General features: G+C 39.3%; 1 protein-coding gene across 6 annotated transcripts in view; it reads right to left on the bottom strand.

Moving 5' to 3' along the window:
- Grm1 (glutamate metabotropic receptor 1) overlaps window positions 1-25,732 on the bottom strand; it is a 380,897-nt gene that overhangs the window by 226,760 nt on the left and 128,405 nt on the right. For all 6 annotated transcript variants that reach the window (XM_021174013.1, XM_029482996.1, XM_029482995.1 and 3 more), the window contains one exon: window positions 21,570-21,819. In XM_021174013.1, the coding sequence (XP_021029672.1) occupies window positions 21,570-21,819 (250 nt within the window). The remainder of the gene's footprint in view (window positions 1-21,569; window positions 21,820-25,732) is intronic.

A 25,732-nucleotide genomic window follows, 5' to 3' on the forward strand; every position in this document is an offset into this window, starting at 1 on the left:
GAAGGAAGGAAGGAAGAAAGAAAGAAAGGAAGGAAGGAAGAAAGAAAGGAAGAAAGAAAGAAAGAAAGAAAGAGAGGAGAAAGAGGAAGAGAATCAAGAGGAGTAGGAAAGGGGATGAGGAGAGAATATTTACTTTTCTTCTCTTGTCTTTCCAATGACAACATCATTGGAAATGTGGCTAAGTCCTATTGAAACCTGATGATGAGAACATCAAGTGGACCAGAAATTAAAGGAAACAAGCATGTTTTGACCCCCATGGACTTCCCTACCAGCATGCAAGTGCTTATAGTCAAGTTGTTAGTTCCATATTTGGCTGTTTACGTATTTACCTATCTATGTATTGTTTGTTTATCTATTTATTTTACATTGGCTTTATGAGACAGAGTCTCAACCTGTTGCCTGGGCTAACCTAGGTCATATTAATACAGAATGGCTTCAAACTCACCAAGTGTTCCTGTCTCAGCTTTTTCAAGTGCTTTTTCAGCCTCCATGGCTGGCTATCATTTTTCTACAGTAGGAATCAAATTCAAAGCCAATTAGTAAGTTAAAGCAAGTGACTTTATTACTAGTTTTATGAGGAAATGCTGATATACATTTTGTCTAGGATACCAACTTGGTCAGTGATTAGTCCTCTCTTCCAAGAAAGAGAGTAAAATGATTTACTGCTTAAACAGAACATATGATTTGATACATGCTGTGAACTACTAAGTCTCAGCTTAGCTAAGAAGTGAATTGCAAATATTCAATGCAAGGGATGATCTTCTATTTTGGTACCTAAAACATTTTTTGAGAAAGTCACATATATGGATAATTCAAAAGCTTAAAACATATTATATGAAATCCACCAAATATTTTACTTAAAGAGCATCAAAAGGGCAGGCCATTCTTACCACCCAGGTTCTGCTTGCTCTCCTAACACAAGATGCAAATGATTGATTTTCGAAGTCTATTTCCAATTCAGACAATGTTACAAGCACAGCTGTCAGCAACTTAGGGGGGACTGGGGGATGAAATGAGCTAATTTCTTGCAATCAAGACAAATTCACAAGGAGGATGAATTTCACCCACCTGTCATATGGGAATTCTCCTGAGGAGAGCTCTAGAAGCCATCTTCCCAGGGAGAAACGCTGAGAGGAGGCAACACTTCCAGCATCAAACTTGTTTTTCTTACTTATTAATGAAACAAATGAGTTTTCGAACCCTGTGCAGCCAAAATATATGTTTACAGAAAACAATTTTCAATGCATGTCTGAAAATGAGTTGAGAATGGAAAAATTCCAACTCAGAAAATCAAAACTGATAAATAACTCTCATATTATGTCTAATCAGCTTTCTTATTTTTAGTAAAACAAGGATTTAATGGATAAACTGTGATAGTACCTGACATAATCTTCCATAGCACATAGGAATAATTCATTTTGCTTATCTATTCTTCTAGCAATTTTATATATGTGTATAATTTGTTAAACAAAATGAGGATCACAAAATATTTAGGTCTCAGCTGATTCTTTCCCATAACTATCTTTTTAATTACTTTTATCATATTTTATCATATTTTCTTTTTATTAACTTAACTTGTTCTTTGACAGTGTCAATGCATATCTGTGTGTATGTGTGTGTGTGTGTGTGTGTGTGTGTGTGTAACAAAAATATCCATATATAATATTTTCTGGTTGCTCTCACTCCCACTCTTTCTTGTCTTCCTCCCTCTCCCATCTACCAGGATCCTTCTTCTACCAACCTCCTTTCCATACTCATATCTTTTTGATCTGTGTCCTGAGTTTGATGAGAAGCATCTGTGAGGTCCTGGCACTAGAGTCTGGTGGGCCAGTGGGTACATTCCCAAAGACAGCAGCTCCTTCTCTTGCAGACTCTGTCAACAACCCTTAGTTCAGCAATAAGGTGCAGTTTCCCATGAACTACACACCCCATGCATGATGGACTGTCCACTCAACTGTCTTATGCAGGCAAGTACAGCTGCTGTAAGTTCAGGATTACTTTGGTTGTGTCCTATCTAGTCGAAGAGACTTCACTGCCCTTCGTCCTATATTCTAGCTCTCATTCTTGCCACCTCCTCTTCCTCTACCTCATCTTACAGAGGGTAGTATAGATGACTTGTTTGCAACTGAGCCATCATCCTTCACTTCTTCTCAGTATCTTGTGTAGCCATGATGCATTTACCATCAGTCTCTATAAATAGGGACTTTACTGACTAGGGTTGAGAGTGTCCTTTGTAGAAGGATATAAACACAGACATTTAGAAGGCAGAACTGTATATTTAGCTGAACATACTGATTTTTCTTAGGTAACCTAAGAAGCCCTAATGGGGCTTTACTAGGCTCTCTGGACCAAGCATAGGACCCCTTCTATAGATTGAGCCTAAATCCAGTCAGAGAGTGGTTAATTATCCCCATAATAATCATGCCACCATTGCACATTGGTTTACTGCTTGGTTAAGATGCTTAATGTCCTTTCTGTCCCAGCATCCTGAACAGCATCTTCTAGCAGCTTGAAAGCTAGCTAGCAGAGAGAAGGATTCCAGCTCAGTTCCTGCTTCTTGACTCCTCCATACCTTGCAGGTGGTAGCTTCAGCAATATGGTCCTATCACTTAGTTCTGGTAGACGAACAAGCAGAAAGCCAAGAGTCTGTATTGTTGGAGGTGGAGTTCCCTATCGGGCCTCCCTGACTAAAAGCTCCCATGGATGTCCTGTACCTGCCCCTGGAACTTTTTAGTATGTTTTCCTTTCAATAATCCCTTTGCTTTTGTTAAAACTCAATAACTGAATTACTGTGTGTTCAAAAGACAGTCTTTTATATCTTTTTATGGGTTATATCCCTATCTTACAGATTTTAGTTAACAAAACCCTAATGAAAAGTTATCACATATTAATTTTCACTGTCAATTATTCTGATCAAAACCATAGCTATGGATCCTTCTCATCTGATACTGAATTCAACATTTGGTTTCCAGCACTTCTGGCAAAAGAGAAAATGGCAAAACGATTTTATTTGAAACTCTACCTCGAGCCAGTGGATGACTTTCTAATACTTTCCCCCAACTCGGTTTTTACTAAATGTCTCCTTTTAAAAGTTACAAAGCAAGATATACAAAGCAACCACTATGTACCAAATGCTATAGACACATAGTCAGACCCTGAACACAATCGCAGCAGAGAGAATTTCTGCTCCACACGGTGATGGGTTAAGAATAGCCGCCTGCCTCCCTTCTACAGTTTCATTTCTCACTTTAAAACTGGAAGCTACTTGGAGATTTTTTTCCCATACTATCGAGTATGTTCATATGTTAAGATGATGACATAAGACATATTCTGTTTAGTGAACTGAAGTTACCATACAGGCTTTATTATGCAGTGCCTCACACACTCCATTTCCCACCGATACTCTTTGGTGAGGTTGTGGGGGTTTTGTTTTGTTTTGGGTTTTTTTTTTAAGAGGTGGCAAGTTATGTGTGAATATTTCAAGTTTCTTAGTCTCCCTGGAAGCTCATTCTGTATTCACTGCAATCTCTCACTGCAGTACATTTGTTACCCATGAGCACCACAAGTCTATTTATGTACCTGACTTGTCTTCTTGCTCTTTGGCTGATGGAGAGTTGAGAGCACCATCTCTGCCTTGGCTTGAAAGCTCCTCAGCACATTACCATATTTCAATTCATAATCCTGAGGTTCTAAAATGTGCTATCCTACTAAGGCCTACTACAGTTTAAATGTAGCTTATTTTCTACCAAAACCCCATGAGTTTAGATCCTCAATGTAACAATACTGAGAGTGGATAGGGCTTTCATGAAATATTTGAATCATGCAAAGATGTCTTCATGAATAAATTACCCAGTCGAGAGGTTGGATTAATTCTCCCAGACAGATATTATTCTTAATGACAGCAAGATCTCATCAAGAGAGCCTACACACACACACACACAAATACAAAACCCAAAAGAAAAAGCCCCCTTCTGTTTATCTGCCATGATGTGATATATCCTGAGATCCTATTCCGAAGTTAAACAAATGCCAAAGCAGATCTTGGACATCGTTGGTCTGCAAGAACAAACTTTTTTCTGAGTTAGATATTTTGTGTTAGCATCAGAAAAGAAATGCAACATTAACTCTGAGAACTGAAATGTTTCAGTAATGATGGGTAATGAGCAGAGGTTTGACGGGTTTAACGTATTTTAGAAGAATCCTAGCATGCTTTAAAATGAGTATTAAGAGTAAAACAGAGGTGTGAAGGACACCATAAGAAGACCTACAGAGTCAGCTAACCTGAACCTGTGGAGACTCACATAGTCTGAACTACTAACCAAAAAGTATGCACGGAGTGGGCCCAGGTCCCCTACACATATATAAGAAATGTGAAGCTTGATCTTCTTGTGGGTCACCTAACAATTAGAGCTGGGTCTGTCTCTGACTCTGACTCAGTTGCCTCCCATTGGATCCCCTCCCCTAACTGAACTACCTGGTTGTGCCTCAGTGGGAGTTGATGCACTTAGTCATGCTGCAACTGGATGTCCCAGGGCAGAGTACCCAAGGGTCTCTCCCTTCTCTGAGGAGAGGTGGAGGGGGTCGTGAAGGGAGGGACATGTAAGGGTGGTACTGGCAGGAGAGGAGGACGAGGGCTGTGATGAGATGTAAAATGAATAGATAGATAGATAGATAGATAGATAGATAGATAGATAGATAGATAGAAATAAAAGAGTGAATCTGAAGCTGGCACGATGGGTAAGTCAGTGGGTAAAGGAGTTTGCTGTTTAGACCTGACGTCCTGAGTTTGATTCCCAGGACTCATGATGGAAGAAGATAACTGAACTTGAAGGTAGTTCTCCAACCTAAACACTGCCTCACGCACATCCTCACAATCATGAAAAAATTAAGAGTGGTGCTGGCAAGAACTAAGAAAATCAAAGGTTCGAGCATTTTGTGACAGCAAAGAACAAGCCTTAAGACAAGGTTCCTGCGGCTAAGCTGGCTCATACTTCCAGATTTTATGTCTAGAAATAACTGGAATGATTTCCTTTTGAACTGTTCATCAGGAATAAATGGGTTTTTTTTCCAGCACTCATTTGAACTGCTCAGGTCACATATTAAGAGAGTATTGTTTCATAAAATCATCTTAAACCTATGGTACAGTACTTTAAAAGAACAAATAGTCTGCAGGCTGGAAATAGTAAATCATGAAGAACTAATAAAATTCTAGGACGAAAACGAATTTTAATAAAGTTGAACAACATCTGGATGCTACATTCCATTTTGATTCAGATGTAAAAAAAAAATTATAATTATCAAAGTTACATAATGTATTTGAGACAGAAACAGAGAAGGCTGCTAGCCTTTCCTCAGCTGTAACCGGAAGGAGAGACTCTATGAGCTACTGCCCTCCCATGATGCAGGTTATCTAACATTTACTTTCATGAGAACTCTAAGATCTCATTTGCTTCATGTGCCAGCTGCTAAGTTGCTTTAATCTCATGACACAAAATAAGTGGAGGCTACTTGCCCTTTATCCAATTAACTTAAATAAGCCACAGACAGCTTCACCTTCCTGATCAACCAAAGTAAGTTAACTTTTATTGGAAAACCTAATGGCTACCAGGAGCAGCAACAGAGTCTGTAAAAGTGCTTACATTATTGGATCCTATGGCATAGACTGGGCCCTGCTGGATAAACTGCATAAGGTAAATGCATGAGAGCACAATATTTGAAACATCGTTTGTGATCTAAGAAATGACAGAAAAGCATAAATACTCTCATAAGTATTCTCAAAAACTCTTACAAGATCAAAGACTAAGAAGGAAGAAGATTGAGGGTCTGAGCTCTAAGTGTGGGAATGTTTGTGACTGTTCATAATTTCCTCAGTGTGTGTTGCCATTTTCTCTATGTGCAGTTGGGCGAGCCCAGAGTTCAGTCTATTGGCGCTGCCAATTCTTTCCTCTGGAGGCTCAGCTGGGATTATAAGGCCACACCTCTGCAAGTGTATCCATGCCTTTGCCATTCAGCATGGCCAATGTCCCTCAGGCACTGGGGACTGACTTAGTCCTGCTGTCTTAGTTCTGGAACACACTGTTAGGTATTAGCTACATGCATGTGAGAGTTGCTTTTATTTTCTTTAGTATACTTTATCGTTTCAGTCTGTACATTTGTAATTCTCCAATAGTGTATAGTCTGTAGTCCATTTCATATCTGAAACATTACTTCCAATATAAGTCTGAATCTACTACTATTCACAAGACCCTCTTCAATACCTACTTTCACTCCTGTATCACTAATCCTGCATTACACCATTCCATGAGTGGGCTAAAGACTTTGAGCTGGATTTCAGTATTTCTCCTTATTCACTTTCCCCCCAGCAATGCTGAAAGATAATATAGACAATGGAACAGCAGCGCATTAGTCTAGAGTAGACAGTCCTAATCATGAGCTTGTCTGCATAGACATTTGATAGCTAAACAAGACCTTAAGTAAGAAAATAAACCATTTTTAATATAAAAAAATAAGGACCAGCCTGGGCTAGCTAGTAGCCTCATTTGAGGTGAATAAATAAATAAATAGGAAAACCTAAATAAAGTAGACATATTAGCACTTGGTATCAGGATTTGTTTGTTAATTGTGACACATATACCCTACTAATACAAACTATTAGTAACAAGGGACACTGGTGGTGAATACAGTTGGAATGTCTGCAACTGCACTTTTGCAGTTTTCCCTGGCTAAATCTGTTCCCAGAAGTAAAGTACATGAAAGTAACACACAAAATGAAGAGCTCCATGGGCCCATTACAAAATACAAACTCCATGCTCCTACCGGGAACACTGCAAGTCCTTGTTCCAATCGGAACCATAAGAACAGGGTATTCTCTTCTCACAATTTCTTGTATATATAATTCTGTTTTAAATATTTTTTAAATAAAGAATTCAGGGCAAAAAGTATACTTGATGAGAAAAGTCATGAAATAGTTCAGTAATGGTAGAGATGTCATATAAGTAGCAAAAAATATATAATAATAAAGTAAGATAAAGGAAGCCAGTTTTTCAAAGTATCACTTGGAATAAATCCAACACATGCATCAGTGTCCTACTTGACTCGATGTATATGATGGTCACTATGTAAAGGTAACCTTCATTCACCTGATGTAATTATCATCTCTGTCTGCTGGCCCGGGCCTAGTCCTGGAAGCTTCCAGCCTCCGTACAATCTTATCTAGGCCAAGAATATTTTTAGCTTCTGAGACTTACTGCTGAATAAGGTCACCCTTTCTTGATCATTCTGAGCTCTGGCTAGCTGGTTCAACTCAGCTGTTCTGGCTCAAATTCCTCCCCAAGCTGAGTGACTCAATCAATTAGCCCTTCCTTTTTGCTCTGCTTGACCTCGAACTAACTCTATCAATCTGTTCTAATCTTCTGGCTCCTTCTCATCCTCTGGCTCATTCTGTCCACCTGTGTCTAGTTTGTTCTCTCTTTGGCTTGCCTCTGTAAAACTCACCCTTAAAACTTGTTCCATTTTCTGCTCCCTCTCTTAAGTAACCTTCTCTTCTTCTATCATCTTGTGAGAGTTTGGACATAATCCTAGTCTGTCAAATCCTTCTCTGATTTATCACTTTGTCTGCCACTCAGTTACACATCACTTTTAGTCATGGAAGTTTCCTCCTACAAACTCACTTTACCTTTATTGTCTAGGATTAAAGGTGTATGCTGAGAGCCTGTCTGCATTCCAGCAACAAGGTTAAAGGCGTGTGGTGTGGATTGAGCCAGACGATAACATTATCTCAGTGTTCACAATGGGATCACGTAACTTGCAACATGAGTGTTGTTATCTTGACAGAATCTAAAGACACCTGGTAGAAAAGCCCCTGAACCTGCTGTTAGGGATTTTCTTAAATTAACTGATTTGTGAAAACCCATTTTAATGTGGCTGAGACCATCTTGGCAGGCAACTCTGGACTGTATACATGGAGAATCAGAGCACAGCAGAGGTAACATACATTCACTCTCTGTTTCATGATCGGAAATGTAACACAACTTCAAGCTGCCTTAACTGTCCACCATGGTGGTTGGTTCCGTGAACTGTCAGAACAAGCGTTTTCTTCTTTAAATTGCTTTTGCCAGCATATTTCATAACAGTAGCAAAGACTGTGTGGTAAAGAGATGTGAGGGGGGGAGGGTTTAAGGCCACAGTAGGGTAATTGCTCCGTATGTGTGAGGTCCTGGGTTCCATTCCCAGCACCAGAAAAAAGTACAAAATTATGAACTGAAGACTATTAGGCATATGTATATGTATATATATGTGTGTGTGTGTGTGTGTGTGTGTGTGTGTCTACATTGTGCAATAAAAAAATTGAAGAAAGGCTTTTTAAAATACAGATTAAGTGGTATCCTGGGGGAAAAAATGAAATATAACATCTATGAACTATTTTCATAATAAGTTGAGAAGAAATTGAAAATTTAAAGAATCTAAAATTGTTGGTATTATAAAATGAACCTGACCCACTATAGCCTAGGCTAGCCCTGTGAGTTGCTAGATCAGTCCTGTCTGGGAATACGTGCCAGGTCTCATTACTCTCCTAGGTTGAGATCAGAAAAGCAAATGCTGGAACCATGTTCTAAGCTCAGACTTACAGACTCTGCTCTTTCCTCTCCTAATTCTCTGATAGAGAAAATCCATAATGCTTAATGTTTTTAAAAGAAAAGGGGAACATATCAAGTCCAATCAGTAATATGACATCACTTATGGGTAACATGTGTTGTTCTAATAGCATGGACTTAAAACTAGTTATCTCCATAATGCCATTAGACTGCAATAACCCGAGTGTGGGAAGTGCTAAGACGATTTTACCTTGGAGAAAGGTGACTTTTCAGAGTATCAGCAGCAAATGGAGAAGCTAAGGCCAGAAGAATAATAACACCTATGACTACTATGACTGCTAGTCAAAATAATCCCATCAGAATAAATTTTATGTTATTCAAGAAATATAATTTTAAAAAGTAACCATCCCTTCTTAGAGCTTATTCAGTTAATTAATAATGTTAATATATTATAGATACAATCTTGTTCCTTGGAAAATCTGGAAGAATTACAGTACTTAATTTAACTTAAATGGAAACTTGCAGATTTTTTTTCAAGCAATTTGGAGGTCTTCCTTTTACAGAAGACGTAGCCAATTGAAGTAATCAAAACTTAGACATAATTTCTGAGTCTTTCTCAGTGGTTCATTTAACTAACTCATTCTGAGACACACCTCAGGGGACATTCCAATTATGGTTACTCAAAAAGAAGCAAGCCTTTTGATCTATAAAGTCTAACAGCACCGTTACAAGACATTATGACTAGTCACAAACACCAATGCATCATTTAACACATTAGTGCTTTACAGATCTGTTTAGACTATTCTATAACTTTCGTTTTATCATCTACAAAAAAAAACTCTTACTGACTCCAATAGAAGTATATTTTCTTGTTAAATAATTGCAGATGTCAATATTAATTAAGCACTTGACACATTATTTAATATTAAGTGTCTATTGAATATTAAGACAGGCACTTCTACAAAGGGTCTATGCATCTAGTAAATAAACATCCAAAGACCATATCTTTATCACAATTTCATCTAGTGCGTTAATGCTCAAAAATAACTTTCAAGATATGAGCAATATTTAATTAATTTTAAGCTTCCTTTGAAAGTGAAGAAATGAGATTAGAGGTTTTCCTAAAGCTGCAATAAATTTACAACCAAAATGTCTAAATAAACCTATGGTTTAGTGACGCCATGAAATGTGACCATTGCATTTTCGAGCTCTGAAGGAACCAAGACTCTTCATTCACAGGAAGGGCACTGGAGCTTTCTTAGCCTGCTTAGGGGACCATTCCATCTGTACATAAAGAAATGAAATTTTCACTACGTGATGTTTCTTTCAAAACAGAAACTGTATAAGAGATCAGAAGATATTTTGAATTTGAGCATCGTATTCTGAAATGGTAACTATGTGTATTATATTCTTCATTTTTACAATTTATCATTTTGAAGGAAACTTAAATCAAGCTATGTAAGTAAAGTACTCCTGTTTGAACATACTCTCTTAGTTCTGTGGTAATATAATAAAAACAGTAAAAGAAACATCCATATTAGTAACTGCAGACTAGATGACATTAGAGAAAGTAGAAAGTGTACTAAGTATCTATTAAACTCACATGCCAGCCCTAGCCATGGGTACTAAAGACCTAAAACAGTGTCATTGAAAAGTTTTATCCTGATACTGGCTTTAAGGTCATTACCATGACAGCTTTAAACACTAAAATGATTAAAGGAAATTCACTTATCTTGAAAATGTTGACTACAGTTTTAAGCACAAATGCTACTACAATGGAAATTATGACACCAAAGCTAAATTTGTCAGTCTCCCTTCCTTGTGCAATCTCCTCACCTTAAATTTCTGGACCTTAATACTTATTGTGAAGAGCAAAATGGGGAAAGAAAACAAATATCGCCTGTGGAAGTATTTTAGAAAAAGAGAATGCCTTTCCCTACTCCCTATAAAAAGAGACTTTCAAAGAGTAACAAGAACCTAAGAAGTAGCAATATCCCAGTGAGAAATTTCAAAGTGGACTGTCCCCAAGCCAAGGCTGACAGGACAAGACCTCGAATGGATGAAAACTATTTGCATTTCATAAGTCCTTCTTTACAAAACGTCAGGCTCAGCAAACACCTTCCTCTCTTTGTAGAAAGGCTTACAGATGGAAGTGCAAACAATCCCGATCTGATGATAAGAAACACAGCTAATGAATGCCCAGTTATCTGTCAGACATTACAGGCTTCATCAAATGACTCTACAGCAAACAACATCATTTTTTTTCCAAATGGATTTAGTGACCAAAATCAGTTCATTGATTTAATAATTTTCAATATTCTTCTTTATAAAACATGCCAGCAGGCAACTCTTCTGTTCTTCTTTCCTGAAATATAGTTTTGCAATTCCAGCTTCCTTGCACCTTTTAAGCTTGGTTTGCAATCCAAGTAGACAATGACGAGTGAATTTTAATAACTATTCAATGTGCTATATTTGGTGAGCATGGAAGGAAAAATATGTTGCCTTATTAGAAAAAAAGAATCAAACCCAGAAACCTTTTAGATCATGCTCTCTAGTTATTCTTAGTGTTACCACAAATTCTTGAAGCTGTACCTATATTTGGGGAGAGGGTGGATTGCCTAGGTAGTTTCTAGGGACTATTCTCCTGCAAAGAGAAAATGACTACTAAGGAGAATAATGCATGAAAATGACTAATCTGGCCAAAAAACATAATCTACTTTGTGTTGGCCAACTTCTCCTACACATAGGAATGTGATATGTTACTGCCTTGGAGAAAACCAATTTCTCCTCTCTCAGCAGATCTCAACTGCTTATAGCATCTTGGTTTGGGGTGGGATTTTTTTTTTGTCTCCTTCCCCTTCACAGTGCTCTGATCTTGTCTGTTTTGAACCTATGAAGGTCCTGTGCATGTTGTCACAGTCCTTGTGAGATCATATATGTATCAATCATATTGTGTCTAGAAGATGCTGTTTGCTCTGGGTCACCCACCACCTCTGATTTTTATAGTCCCTCCCCCTCTCCTTAAACCTAGATTTTTGAACCTTGAAATAAAGTGTTTGATAAAGATATTTCTTGTAGGGTTGAGTTCTCTAAAGTCTTCTCCTCTCTGTACATTGTCCAGTTGTGGTTTTCTTTGTTAATTAGCATCCATAGCCAGAAGCTTCATTGACGAGGGCTTAATGATGTTCTGTTCTATAGGTACAGGAACATGCCATTAGGGGTTATTACTATGAAATCTGTGGTGGAATTTTTATGTGGACTTTTGATTTGGTTTATTTTGAGTTGTCTTATTTTTTCTTTCATTTTTGTGTTTGTTTGGATTTTTGTTAGGTTTTTTGTATCATTTTTTGGTTTGGGGGATTTGTTGAGAGAGAACATGACATTGAGAGGGTAGGAGGTGGGGAGGATCTAGAAGGAATTGGAGAAAGGAAAAGAATATAATTTAAATATATTGTATAAAACTTTTTAATAAATTTTAAATGATTAAACTGGACTCTATAAGTTGTTGTCTACATGTTTCTTTTCATTGGCTAAAACATTATCAAACCTCACCTTATTGCTAAGAGATCCCAGATAAAGATAAAGGATAGTGGGTTAGAGAGACAACTCAGTTGGACTTCTTCCCTAGCATGCTCAGGGCTCTGAGTTAATTTTGAGCTCTGCACAAGCTGGGCATAGTGGCACACACTTGCCATCTCATCACATGGGGGATGTAAACAGGAAGACCAGAAATTGAAGATCATCCTCAGATAAACAGTGCAGTTGAGGCCAATCTTATCTAAATGATACACAAAAGCAAGGGAGAAAAGATTGAAGGGAAAGAGGGAAAAAGTAGAAGGTATGTAGAAACACAGAGAGGAAGGATGGCTCTACATCTTTATAAACATGGAACATACCTGATGTTGCAATTTCAAGTAGAACTCTAGCTAAATATGTCAGGGGAAAATGCAGACTTTATGTAATTGTCAAATCTTCCCAGAGATTTTTTTCATAAAACCCTGAATTAATCTACCAGTAGGAAAGGCTTAGTTGTTCCTTCTCTCTAGAACGGTCAAAGCAATGATGCTTAACTGTTGCACTGTTCATCAAAATAGTTTATCCCTAAATATAAGAGATATGCTTGGTGGTTATCAAAGGCCAGGGGTTTCCAGTAGGAAGAATGCTCCTACTAGACATTTCTGTCTGAGCAAGCTTACCACTGAAGCCTGTGTAAACTCTCATCCCACGGTCTCCTCACTCCTTTCAGTAAGAGGAAACACAGCTGTTTGTCTTTCTAAAATCCAGTCCTCACTTTTGCATTAATGACCTGGACTTCTCTACTGATTCATCAGTGTTTGTCCAAAACCATAAAAAATATAAAGTGCTTTACACTTTTAAAAAATTAAGCTCAAATAACATCACAGCAAATATAGTGCTGCAAATTAACTCTAGAAGTACAGTGAAAACCTGTTAACAAACTCACATGTAGAAATGCCACGCCCTGACCCTTCCCACACTAAGTATCACTGCTCTAAGGATGACCTGAATGACCTTCATTATCACACCTGATGTCAAACAATTTCAAAATTTCTCCTTTGTTATTTATTCTCCCTTCAGCCTTTCATCTCTCTAGTGTCTCTTGTTTTTCCACTAGATGTTTCCTTAGCATTGCTTTCCTTGTGGGAAACTCATCATGAGAGCATGCATGCCCCCTCCCCCCACACACACACACTTTCTAGATTGCTATTCAAAATAATGGTCAGTCAAAGCTATCCACACACTCCTCATTGAAACCAGTAAACACACTAATTTACATAACATAAGGGAGCTAATATGGCAGATAGAAATCAAAGCTTCTAAGAAAGGTAGCCTTAAATTAAGGAGATGATCCTGCATTATCTAGTTGGGTCCAAAGTAAACACAAAAGTCATGTACAATGGTAGAAAAAAATCAGAAGGAAAACCTAACGAGGGGGGATTGTGTGATGAAAACCTTTCAGTTCTGTTGGCCTTGAAAGATGGAGGAAGACTAGAGTAAGTAGCTGGGTGGGGCAGACTCTAGAAATGGAAAAAGACCTGCAAGCCCTTAAGTGATAAGCCAGTGATCTCCATCAGAGTTCTGATAGTAAGCTTAGTATTGAAGGTCTGTGTTGTCTACATCAGACAGTTATAAATATGCATACATGTGCATAGAGAGAGATAAATGGTTAACAAGCCAAAGAGTTCATGTGACTATCCAGTGATGGTCTCCAGGCTAGTAGATTAAAGAATAAAGCTAGTGATATTAGAAGGATACTAGATAGGAAAATGGATAGGTGATATTAAAGGTAGATTGTAGAAAGATTAGTGATAGGATAATTGTTTTAATAAAGAGCTATTTTTTGACAGGGAAAATAGCCCTTCTAGTGAAAAGTTCTGCATCAATTAATCATTTAAAAGAAAAGCTTACTCTTATGTCACAGCATAAAGAGTTAACTCCCAATGAATCATAGTTAATATGAAAAAAATTACACAAATTCTTTAAAAATGCATAGGGCCTTGGAACATATAGACAGACAGAGTATGAAGCACAAAAGAAGTTGGTAGCTATGCTTTGTCAACATTAAACTTCATCTTCTGCACCGCCACTAACAAAATCAAAGCTTCAAAAACAAAGAAAAAGAAAAATCTGCTAAGCATGGGATGAACATGATTTCTGCATCAAAGGATCAAGAAGCCCTGCAACGCCACAAGGGATCAAGAAGCCCTGCAAAGCCACAAGACAAAGAAACTGACAGTGAGGTGGACACAGCTGTAAACAAGAATTGTCACCCACAAATGTATTAAAATGGCAAATAAGCACATAGAAATGTTCACACTATTAGTCATTAGAAAAATGTAAATTCAAACCACAAAGCGACGCCACTGCACACCCACTGGAACAGCTAAAACTGAAAAGACTGACAATCCTATTTTGGTGAAACTGTGAAGGATTTAGAGTTCTCTTACATTGCTGTTAGAATTGCAAGATCTTTCAGCCACTCTGTAAACCAGTTAGGAGGTTTGTTATGAAGTAACTTCTGAAACTAAAAGTGCCACACATTTATGACACATAAGCTTTTCTCTAGATATGGCTTAAAAAATAACTAAAACTGGAACACCACAAAAGAGTTGCCCATGAATGTTTATAATGGTACTGTTAAACAGCTAAAGTTTATATTGAAACAATATAAATACCTGTCCATTGACATTTGTATGCAAATTAGCACATCAATGCCCCTACAATCTTACTTAGAAATAAAGAGAAAACTAGCAAGGCAATTTTATCTGAAAAGTGTTTTGCTAATTAGGTAAGAGTCTGTGGTGAATACAGAGATTCATGGCTGCTTGGGATGCTTAAAATACATGATAGCTGAAGCAATCATCTCTAAATAAGATATTGATGTCACCCCAGTAATGTCCAGTCACCATTATAGAAAGGGAAGCAGAAAAAAAAAAGTGTAAGAACCAGAAGATAGTGAGAAGACATAGAAAAGTGTTCCTTTAGGACATGCTGCAGCTATTGTAACCGTGGTCCCACAGTAGCTATGTTTGTCTGCATTAGGCCTACACAAAACTGGGCCTGTCAAAACCCAACCCTGGATCAGGAAAGTGTTAATGAATTCTGACCTTCCTGTGTTGAGCTATTGCTACTGTTTCTGGGGGAGGAGCAACCTCTGTCTTCAGTTGTGTGTCAAAAGCATGATCTCACAAAACTCCACTGCTGAGCTCCAAGCCTGTGGCCACACAGAAAGGCCTAGTTAAATTCAGTGGGTCACAACACCGAACAAAAGGCATGAATGACGAAAAGAAATAACAAAGTGGGAGTATAGAAAAATAAAGTGAGTCGTGAAAGAATTCAACAAGCCCCTTTGTTGAATCATCATTTAAAATATTTAGTAGTGGAAAAAGAAATATAAGCAATTTAGAGAAATAGGATAATCAGAAACATAAAATAATTTTCTTGTGTGATCTGACTACTTCAGCGTATTCTTTTTCATTGAAAGTGGATCTAACAATAAAGTAGGGCAGGAAGAGGGGGCAGACAGAGAGAAAATGAAGGGGTGATTCCATTGCCACTTAAACAAAGTAAACATACCCTGGCACACAGAATAAACAACTGAGTACAATCACAAAAGCTGATGACTTGATTCTAATCCTCAGATGTAGACTTTCTCTCTGTATCATTGAGAAATTTAATTCTCCATGCAACAACAGACTCATACCATCTCATTGCATGGTTGTGATGCTTAAGTGAACTGATACATAAAATACATGCAGGAAGCCTGGGAGGTGGTTTGTCCTAAATACATGCATACTACCATCATCACTAAAATAATCACTGTAGATACGGTGAGCATGATTCTAAGAATCACCCTAAAATAATATTCTGATACAGCCAAGAAGACATCATTCCTTTGCATGAGGATGGCCATCATCAAACTTGCTTGGAGAGGATGCCATGCCTAATGGTCCAAAGTTACAGTCTCCTGTGAGCCCATGGGCTGAATCCAAGACCACAGGCAAAATCACTGAGTTCATTCAATGTCTGCATGACTAAGATTACATAAAAATGAATCCATACATACATTTCCTATTGATCAGAGCTGCATCATACTATCTTAATGTATTATAAACTGTAAGACTGCAAAAAATCCTAAAGAGGATCTAGAGCCAAATTTTCCATTCTTGCAGGAAAAAATAAATGGTCTCTGGTTGAACTGAGTAACCAAGGTCACATGAACATTTTATGTCCGAGCCAGTCCTATGAGCCAGTGGTTACTTTTGTTATGTTTTTCCATTATCTGACATTCTTTTGTTATAGAATATTTTATTAATTTTAAGAAATTCTTTTTGTTTTATTTTTTTGACAATAGTTTACTATTCCATGTGGACAGTTCCCAAATGTATGATAGTTTGACTTTTATTTATGTTTTTAACTTTCTAAGCTGGAACTATTATATATTCAATAAAAACTGTATCTTAAACCAAAAGAAGCTTCCAGTACTAGGATTGGGTTACATCTAACTGAGTGGTTGGTCAGTGGGGTGTCATGGGAATCCCCCAAAAATCCAGGCTGTTGCCAAGCTTATAGGTTGCTCTCCACAAACTGACAGCTAAGTCCCATTGCTAAAGAGAAGACCTACACTATTTCGTGAGTAAAGAAGCCAAGCTGGTTCCTACAGAGAGCTATTTTCCCTATGATCCAGTGTCTATGGTAGAGGAAAGTGCTACCAAAGGAGAAGCATAAATGCCAACCCAGCCACAAACCCTCTGATCTACAATGGTGTCCTGCCTACAAGATATACTAGGGCAATGGTGTCACAAGGCTTGTAGAAGTAACCAACCAATATCTGATTTGACTTATGGACTACTCCACAAGATGGAATCCATACCCAACACTGCTTGCATGACTAAGAACCTTAGACTACATAACTTGGGAACCTAGGGTAAAAATCAAACACTACTGTTCTAAAAAGAAGGAAAAGGGTAGAAATAAAATGACTCCTAATGCCATTCTGATGTATTCATAGATGAGTGCCTTGTTCAGCCATCTTTGGACATGACTCCTAATGATGTTCTTCCTGCAGCAGCAGATGAGAATGAATACAGAGCTTCACAGCAATATGAAGCAGCTGAGAGACCTTGAAATCCTCAGCCCTAAATGGGATGTCCTCATCAAATCCCTCCCCTCAGGACTCAGGGAACCCTGTGGATGAGGAAGTAGAAATAGTGTAAGAACCAGAAGGGATGGCAGACACCGAGCAAACAAGGCTCTCGAAATCAACATGATAAAAACTCATAGGGACTCACAAAGACTAAGGCAGCATGCACAGGGCCTGCATGGGTCTGCACCAGGTCCTTTGCATGTATATCATGGCTTCTTGTTTAGTGCTTTTATGGAATTTCTGAGTGTGCAAATGAGTGGCTCTCCGATCCCTGTGCCTTCTCTTAGCTCGTTTGTTTGTTTTGTCCTATTCTGACATGTTACTTTTTGTTGTGTCTTATTATATTTTATTGTATTATTATGCCTTAGAAGCTTGTTTGAGAAAAGAGAGAGAGAGAGAGAGAGAGAGAGAGAGAGAGAGAGAGAGAGAGAGTTGATCAATTTGGGGAGGGAGATAGGGTGAATTTGGAGGAGTAGAGCAAGGAAAAATATAATGTGAAAAATTATTTTTAACAGAAGGAAAAATAAAGGAATTATTATCTGAATTTAGAATTTTGATCTTTTCCCAACATTGCCACATATGTGTAATAATCTTCTCACGATATCACAGATGTAGCTATCAGTTAGCTCCATGGTATCAACTGTGAAATCAACATTCCACAGGACATGGCCATTAAGCTATGGACCAAGGTGTATATGACGGTCTGAATGAGAATGGCTCCCATAGGTTAATATATTTGGATGCTTGGTTCCCAGTTGGTGGAACTGTTTGGAAAAGGATTAGAAGATGTGGCCTTTTGAAGGAGGTGTGGCCTTTTGAAAAAAGACATTTCAGTGTGGGTGGACTTTGAGGCTTCAAAAATCCATCTCTCTCTCTATCTATCTATCTATCTATCTCTGTCTCTCTATTTCTCTGTCTGTCTCTCTCTCTCTCTCTGCCTCTCTTTCAGTCTGTCTCTGTCTCTCTGTATCTCTCTGTCTCTGTATTTTTGTCTCTCTCTGTATATATGTATCTGTCTCTCTATCTCTGTCTGTATCTCTCTCTGTCTCTCTGTCTTTCTGCTTTCTGTTTCTGTCTTTCTCTGTCTCTGTCTCTCTCGCTCTTTCTATCTCTCTCTCCCTCTGTCTCTCTGTCTCTCTCTCTGTCTCTCTCTCTCTGTCTCTCTCTCTCTGTCTCTCTCTCTCTGTCTCTCTCTCCCCTCTCTGCTTAGTGCTTGTGTATCAGGTGTAAGCTCTCAGCTAGTGTTCCAATGCCACATCAACCTGTCTACTGCCATGCTCCCTAGCACGATGACCATCCACTCTCTAGAGCTGACACCTTCAGCTAAGTGCTTTCTTTTATAAGCTGCTTTAGTGATGGTATCTCTTCAGAGGCATAAAACAGTAACTAAGACAATGTGTTTAATCAAGTCCAGACTTGGAGATTTTCGGCTTACAAAGACTTAAATCTTAGTATGAACATCTTCCTAAAAACTTGATCTCAATTATAAGACTGGAGAATTTTTCATGGACTTTGCTATGAAAGAAACTAGGATGCATTTTAAGGGATTGCTCCTGAGATGTAAAGACTGGCATCACCTGACTTAAACTTTTCAGATTGTCCTTCCTTCTACATTAAGGACAGCTGGCTATGAGTAGAGAGGCAATTAGGTGTTATACTGGGCTGAGGGACAGATGACAGCAGAATTCATAAAAACCTGAAAATGGCTTGCTGACAAATATTCATGAAATGATGTGAAGTGTGAAGGGAAACAACATCCATGGACAGGGAGTGTAGATCTTCATCCAGGAAATTGTAGTTATATATCATGAAGTATCTCCTGCTGTAATCTACCCTCAGACTTATTTGTCTTTCCCTATACAAAAAGAGGCTCATTGCCACCTATATACAACACCCTCTTGTGAACCTGGCAGCAACTAGAAGTATTCCATGCCAGAAGGAAGTAAATAAACCCTGTAAAGAATGGCTTCTGAGAAGAGGGTGTGACTTTCAGCATTGTTGGAGCAACTAGAAGTCATGAATTCCATCTGGACACAGATGCTAGAGTAGAGAGCTGAGCTTGCTCGGTGTCTACAGGCAACACTCAGGGCAGAACTCATCCACTGAAAGAATGCAGTCACATAGTCAGTCATATCCCTTTGTCAGTTCCCTGCAGACTCATGGCTGGGTCTTAAAGGAGCATTATGGAAAAAAAAACTATAAAATATTGTTTTCTTCAAAACTTTCTAAGAGACAGAAATAAAAGCCAACACCAGCTTGATAGACCTACATGGACCGCAGCCCAGAAAGGAAGAGATACTTTCCTTCACTTTGGCAAAGTGTGGCATGGCAAGGAAGGGATGTCTCCATCGCTGTAGCCACCAGTACAGGGAACAGTGTTCTCAGGAATGTGTGTGCTCGCTTCCACAGTCATTCCTAAGCATGTAGCAGGAGAACCCAGTGGATTATGGCCAGACAGACAAGAGAAATGAACGAGGTACAAGGACGAGTGGCTGGCCTCTTCATGAGTGCACATGAGACTCTCAGACATGCTTGTATATGCTCAGTTCCCTTATTAGCAGACAAGACAAGCCAGGAAGGTTTAAGGTGTCATTACATCAGCCTTTTGAGCTTTTAACTAATGATGACAGGATGGATTTACACTGCAGCTATGGCACTATTTTAGACCATCATGCTTCATAACCAGGTAGTCTGCATAGCCCGAGGCTCACACCTGCCATGTCTAGTCAAGATCTCTTAAACTAGAATAGACCACCTACAAAATATTAGAATAAATAGAGCGCCATTGCTTTTAAGATGATAGACATCAAACTGTTAAAGGTAAACACTCTCTCACTCTCTCTCTCCCTTTTTAAAGGTATTTTATAGAAGTAATTGGAAAGTGACTGAGTGCCATCTGCCCTGGTGCATATATTAAGACCAGCATTTTGAGTAACACTTCAACAATGGTGTTTGCACCTTTTCCCTCCTAAAAGAAACAGCAATCTTCTGCGAATGCATCTCCTTTAAGGACCTGCTTTTTCATGAGTGTTTTAAGTGGTGTCACACACCTCCATGACACAGAAGAAGCCAAGGTGGTCCTGAGCGCATGTGTGCTCATTTTACCCAAACCCAACAATTCCCAGGTCCTGTCACAGTGTGACATGGCCACCATGCCTCCGGTTCTTGGAGACTGCCTCAGTGTCTCTTCACTTGTTGGTTTGTATTTCTATCCTACCTGCTTCTCAAAACTCACTCTAGTGTCCCAGGTGACTCATTCCAATTGGTGGTGAGGGTGGCCTTTAAAATCATTACCACAGCCATGGAGCAGCAAAAGAGAGTCCCCTGGGGACATGACAGCAACACTGTTGCTGCTGCTGCTTCTGCTGTTCCCCAGATTCCAAGAGAAGGGGCCAGCAGTTGAGGTCATTCTATAGGAGCCACATGATTATAAGCCATCTGGTATGGGAGAAAAAGGGGGCACCAATATCTGGAGGAGTGTTGGGGTGCTGAGGACAGGTGCAGCTTCCTGAGGTAGAATCAGTAGGGAGAACAGCATTTCCTTCCAGCAATATTAAGAAGATAACTAAGTAAGCATGGAGTCTGTTGGGTCAAACACTCTATGGAAAAAATTAATAAATGATCTTGGGATCGGGTACCCATAGAAGTCCATATCCTCCAGGAAGAGAAAAGACAGCTTGAACTCGTCCTAAGACACCTACAAAAGTCACACTAGAACACCATAAAATACCCCTCTGCAAAATCCCTCTACAAATACCCCTCTGCCTCCACACCTAGTATGCGCATGTGCAGACACACACACACAGTTTGACAAGAGATTGTATCACCATAAACTCTGTGTAATTTCATGTCCATTTAGACAGCTCCTGAAATTTAAGATCTTACAGACATTCTCTTCCTGCATCTGCCTTCTACTCACCAATGCCAGGGCTCTGTGCTGGGTATCATTTATTCAGGAGCAGTAGAAAATCAAAGCAAAGGACAATTTGCCAAGATGAGGAGACATCCTGGCAAACAACTTCGTGTCTCTTTCTAAAATAGTCTAATCAACTTGTTATCAACCATGCTGCTTCTAGTGACTTTCTATTCAGGACAGGACCGCAGCTCTGACTGGCTGAAGAGAGACACTAGTCAGCTCTGTGTTGCACGTGCTTCTCACCTTCAGTTAAGAAAACAAATTAGTAGAAAGAATTCATCCTTGCCAACTACTTGGGAGAAGAGGAAGAGGGCAGGAGAAAGAAGAGAGAGAGAGAGAGAGAGAGAGAGAGGGGGGGGGATGAGAAAGAAAGAGAGAGAGATTGAAAAATTACCTTCCAATGAGTGAGAACTCTCCCACGACGCCCAGGCGGCGCATGGCACTCAGTAACCCCCGCACTGTCATGCCCTCGCAGAAGCAGACCACAACCCTGGCCTTGGGAAGCCGCTCCCGGAGCTTGCGCAGAAGCCGATCAAAGCTCTTCTCGCCAGCATTGCTGTAGATTTTGTCCGAGTGTGCGATGCAGAGTCCTTCCTGGGCAGCCAACTCTTTGAAAGCGTCCATTCCACTCTCGCCGTAATTCCCTGTCCAGAAACAATCAACAGATGTTCAGTTCCACAGTGTTAGTTAGCCACAGGCCTGCGAACTGTAAAGAGGATTTGTTGGGCGGGGAACCAGGCGCAGAGGAGGGTGGTATTGCCAAACAATATATAAGTATATAAGTATAACTGGGTCTGGGAGGAGACCTTGGTGGAACAGAAAGTATTCAGATATAGCCAACATCCGACACTATGAATGCCAACAAAGTCAGAAATTACATGAGGTAGGACTCCACAATTGAAGACCTCTTGTGAAATGAAGGATTGTTTCCCTATTTTATAGGATGATTAATAACGTCTGTGCCGTATTTTAACCACATAGGAGAGCTGAGTCCATTAGAGAATGAAGGTCAGCTGGTTCATCTGGATTCCAAGTCAAAGCACAGACACTCAGATAAGAAGGTCTGCAGAGTCTCCAAGCCAGGCGATCTACTGCCACCTTATCAGCTGAAGTCCTCATTTTAGATTTCAATAAGAACGAACACAGAAGGAAAGTTAATGATTAATCCAACTGCTGACTGAGACCTCTATAAATCTTCCCTCGTTGACACAGTCTGTCAGTCTCCCTGATGCAAGTCTTAAGTGTTGAGGACAACCCCCCCCCCCCCCCCGCTCAAGGTCAATAGATCCCATCACCCCCTTGCCGATTCTAATGTGTCAATTAAAAGAAAAGAGTTCTTGGATTCTGACCCACCTAAGTTACTATTTCATCTGGTAGGCCAACAGATTTGCTTCTTAATCTTCCATTCTCTCCTTTATTTATGTATTTTTTTAGTCAAGTATTTTTGAGTTTTATTGGTATGTTAAAAGTCTGCACACATTTAATGTTTAAGCTTCATGGGTTTGGGCACACATATACCCACCATCTCAAAATCGTCTCTCGTCAAAGTTTTTTCTTATTAGAGTTACTAATCACACCCTGTTGTCATAACCCATGGTCTGCATTTTAACCAGCAGCTTGCCACATTCAGGATCACATTCCCCACTAAAGCCCTTCGTATTCCTGCCTCTCAAGACACAGTACTCTCCAGCCCTCTCCTTATTAAAAGTCCGACTAGTTGGTTCATTGGCTTTATTTTACATCTCTGCTCATCCGGTGAATGTTGCTATGCTCAGAGCCCATCATGGAAAATTCCCTGTTCATTTACACTCCTACCCCAGGTGATCCCTTTAGCCATGTGCCCTCACATACTATTTGAATCTAACGATTTTTTAGTCCTATATCTGTATGTTCAGGCTGAAAAGTCCATTGGAGTAAAAGACTAGGAGCCTCATCTGCCTCCCTGGCTTATCCCTGTTAGACTTCTAAGGCAGCATATTGGCATAAATGCCTTTTCCTTCTGTAGTTTGCAAGCGTGTTGCTTTCAGTTACCTTCTACTAGAAGTACCTGCCTCCCTGCACCAACTTTCTGTGGTTTTCTCGTACACCAGATTCATCCCTATTGCCCAAGGCATTCTTAATCCAGTCTCTTAGCTCTGCTTCAGTCTCTTCTATCCAAAACCATGTCTTAGGTCATGTTCCCTAAAAGAAAAGTCCAAGATAAAGATTCTTGTTCAAGGAACTGATAAAGAGCCAGAGGAGCAGAGACGCAGAGGAAATAGGAGACAAATGCTAACCAAGCAGGAAGCTTTTTGCTGCTACTGACTAGTTGTAGCCTGGTCCCACAGGACGTGATGGGGAACCTCACTCCACAGGCTCAGCCTCACGGCCCGGCAAGGGAATGCTTGTCAGTCTGTTCCTGAAGTGGAAGTGGAGAGGTAATAGCTGAAATTAATAGATGACACTCATTCCTGTTTTACCTGTTGAGGAGGAGCTACATCAGAGCACCAGAGAGAAAGAGTCTGGACAGGCCACCAAGAGCGTCCCCTTCAGCAAGGCGCCTCGTGATTTGACTCCTTACCTCCCTTCTTGTTCTCAGCAGTTCACTTCACACCTAGTGCTCTGTTAAGGTGTGAATCACACTGCACTGCCCCTTTACAGGAAGCTCCAATTGCTGTTGAACGTGCTTAGAATGAAAATCAAACCTCACCTGGACTCCCAAGCTACACCCAGGCTTTATCTTCTCTGTCTCTGTCTCTTCCTTACCAGCATGGCCACCTCTCTTCTCTTAGAATACCCCCAAAACACCCATTTTCTGCCCTAGCCTGTTTCCAACATATGAACAGACATTCTTCTAGCAGATCATCTTGTCAACCATATTTCCATATTCATTTCATGTTGTCTGAAAAGCCCCTTCTAATTAGCATAAATCATGATCTCGTGCTCACACCTCGGTCATGCTCACCACTTTAATCCCAATACCTATATCTGATATTTTTGCTTATTTTTTTTTATTTTCTCAAGAACTTAAGTTTCATGAGAATATCTCCATATGACTTGTTTTGTGATATATGCTTAGTACTTTGAATGGTTTTAAATACTTAAATTCACTACTGTGAATTTCACTAAAGAGCTTTTGATGTGACCGGCCAATTGAGAAATGTACAGGGATATAAACAAGTAATTTAAAATAAACAGTCAGTGGGAGGCAAGTTTACAAAAATCACTGGATCTTATTAACAAGCAAAATGGTGCAATTAAAATAAAGCAAATTTTTGGATCTATCAAAAGGCCAGGATTTCATTAATAACATTTAGTGTTGTCAGCTATGGTGATGTATGTCTTTAGTCCTAGCACTCAGAAAGCAGAAGTAGGTGGATGGACCTCAGTGAGTTCAAGTACAACCTGTTATACATAGCAAATGTCAGGACAGCCAGGGCTTTACAACAACAAAATTAATAATAATAATAATAATAAGTATTAGCAAAGCTTATATGCCTTCAGTCCAGGATAATGTGATTAAAACTATCTCCAGTCTGGACAGTAAAGGCATACAATTTTAATCCCAGCAGAGGCAGGAGGATATCTGAGTTCTGGGCCAGCCTGTTCTACAGAGTGAGTTCCAGGACAACCAAGGATACACAGAGAAACCCTGAAAATCTGTATTAAAAACAAGCAAGCAAGCAAACAAACAAATATGTTTATAATATATATATATTAGAAAATTTAACCATATTTTTAAACAAAAATATGGTGTTAGGTAAATACAGCAATTATGAAATAATTTATTCTAGAATGGTCTTGTAACTTGAATTTTAACAACTGTGATAGTGTCACAGCACAGAAAGCCCTGTATGTTTAAGAAAAGAAGAAAGCTTTGTTGTGTCCTTTGTCATAAGATTTTGTAATCAGATTATGTGTTTGCCCTTTGACAAATGCAATATCCTACCTCATCCAGTCTAGGGGAGTCCAAATGGAAGAATTTAACACATCATGAGACCCCCATGTCCCTGGACTGTGGAAACAAGTCACAGCAAAGCAAGAAGCATAGGTTGTTTATGAGACAGACAGCTGACAAACACATTATTCAGCTGCAAGAGTGTACAAGGAAGGAAATGAGATCTCTCTCTCTCTCTCTCTCTCTCTCTCTCTCTGTAAATACAGGTTTAGGAATCCACAAGATGCTATGAATAGACTTGTGCAAAAATCACTATCAGTCTATCAGAACATGGCATTACAGGACAGACCACCTTACTGCTGAGATGAAACCCTTGGCCTTCAGTGCCCAAAATTATTTTAGTCCTTCTATAAAACACATGCCAGTCAAGTGACCAACAGCATTCTTTGTATGAGAATAAGAAAAATCTTTGTGTTTTAAACCTAGTAATGGGCATGCTTAGTTCAGAACCCCTTGCTCTACAAATAGACTGAGATACCAAGCAGGGAAAAGTGAAATTTCTCAACAGGTATAAAGCCTGCTTAGGGAAGAACTGAATGTTTGTTGTGGTGTTTGAATAAGATAGCTCTCGACAGAGACCTGCCCTGCAGAGAGCGCCATCTTGGCTCCGGGACTCCGCC

This window comes from Mus caroli, chromosome 10, assembly GCF_900094665.2.
Source record: "Mus caroli chromosome 10, CAROLI_EIJ_v1.1, whole genome shotgun sequence".
Lineage (NCBI taxonomy): Eukaryota > Metazoa > Chordata > Mammalia > Rodentia > Muridae > Mus > Mus caroli.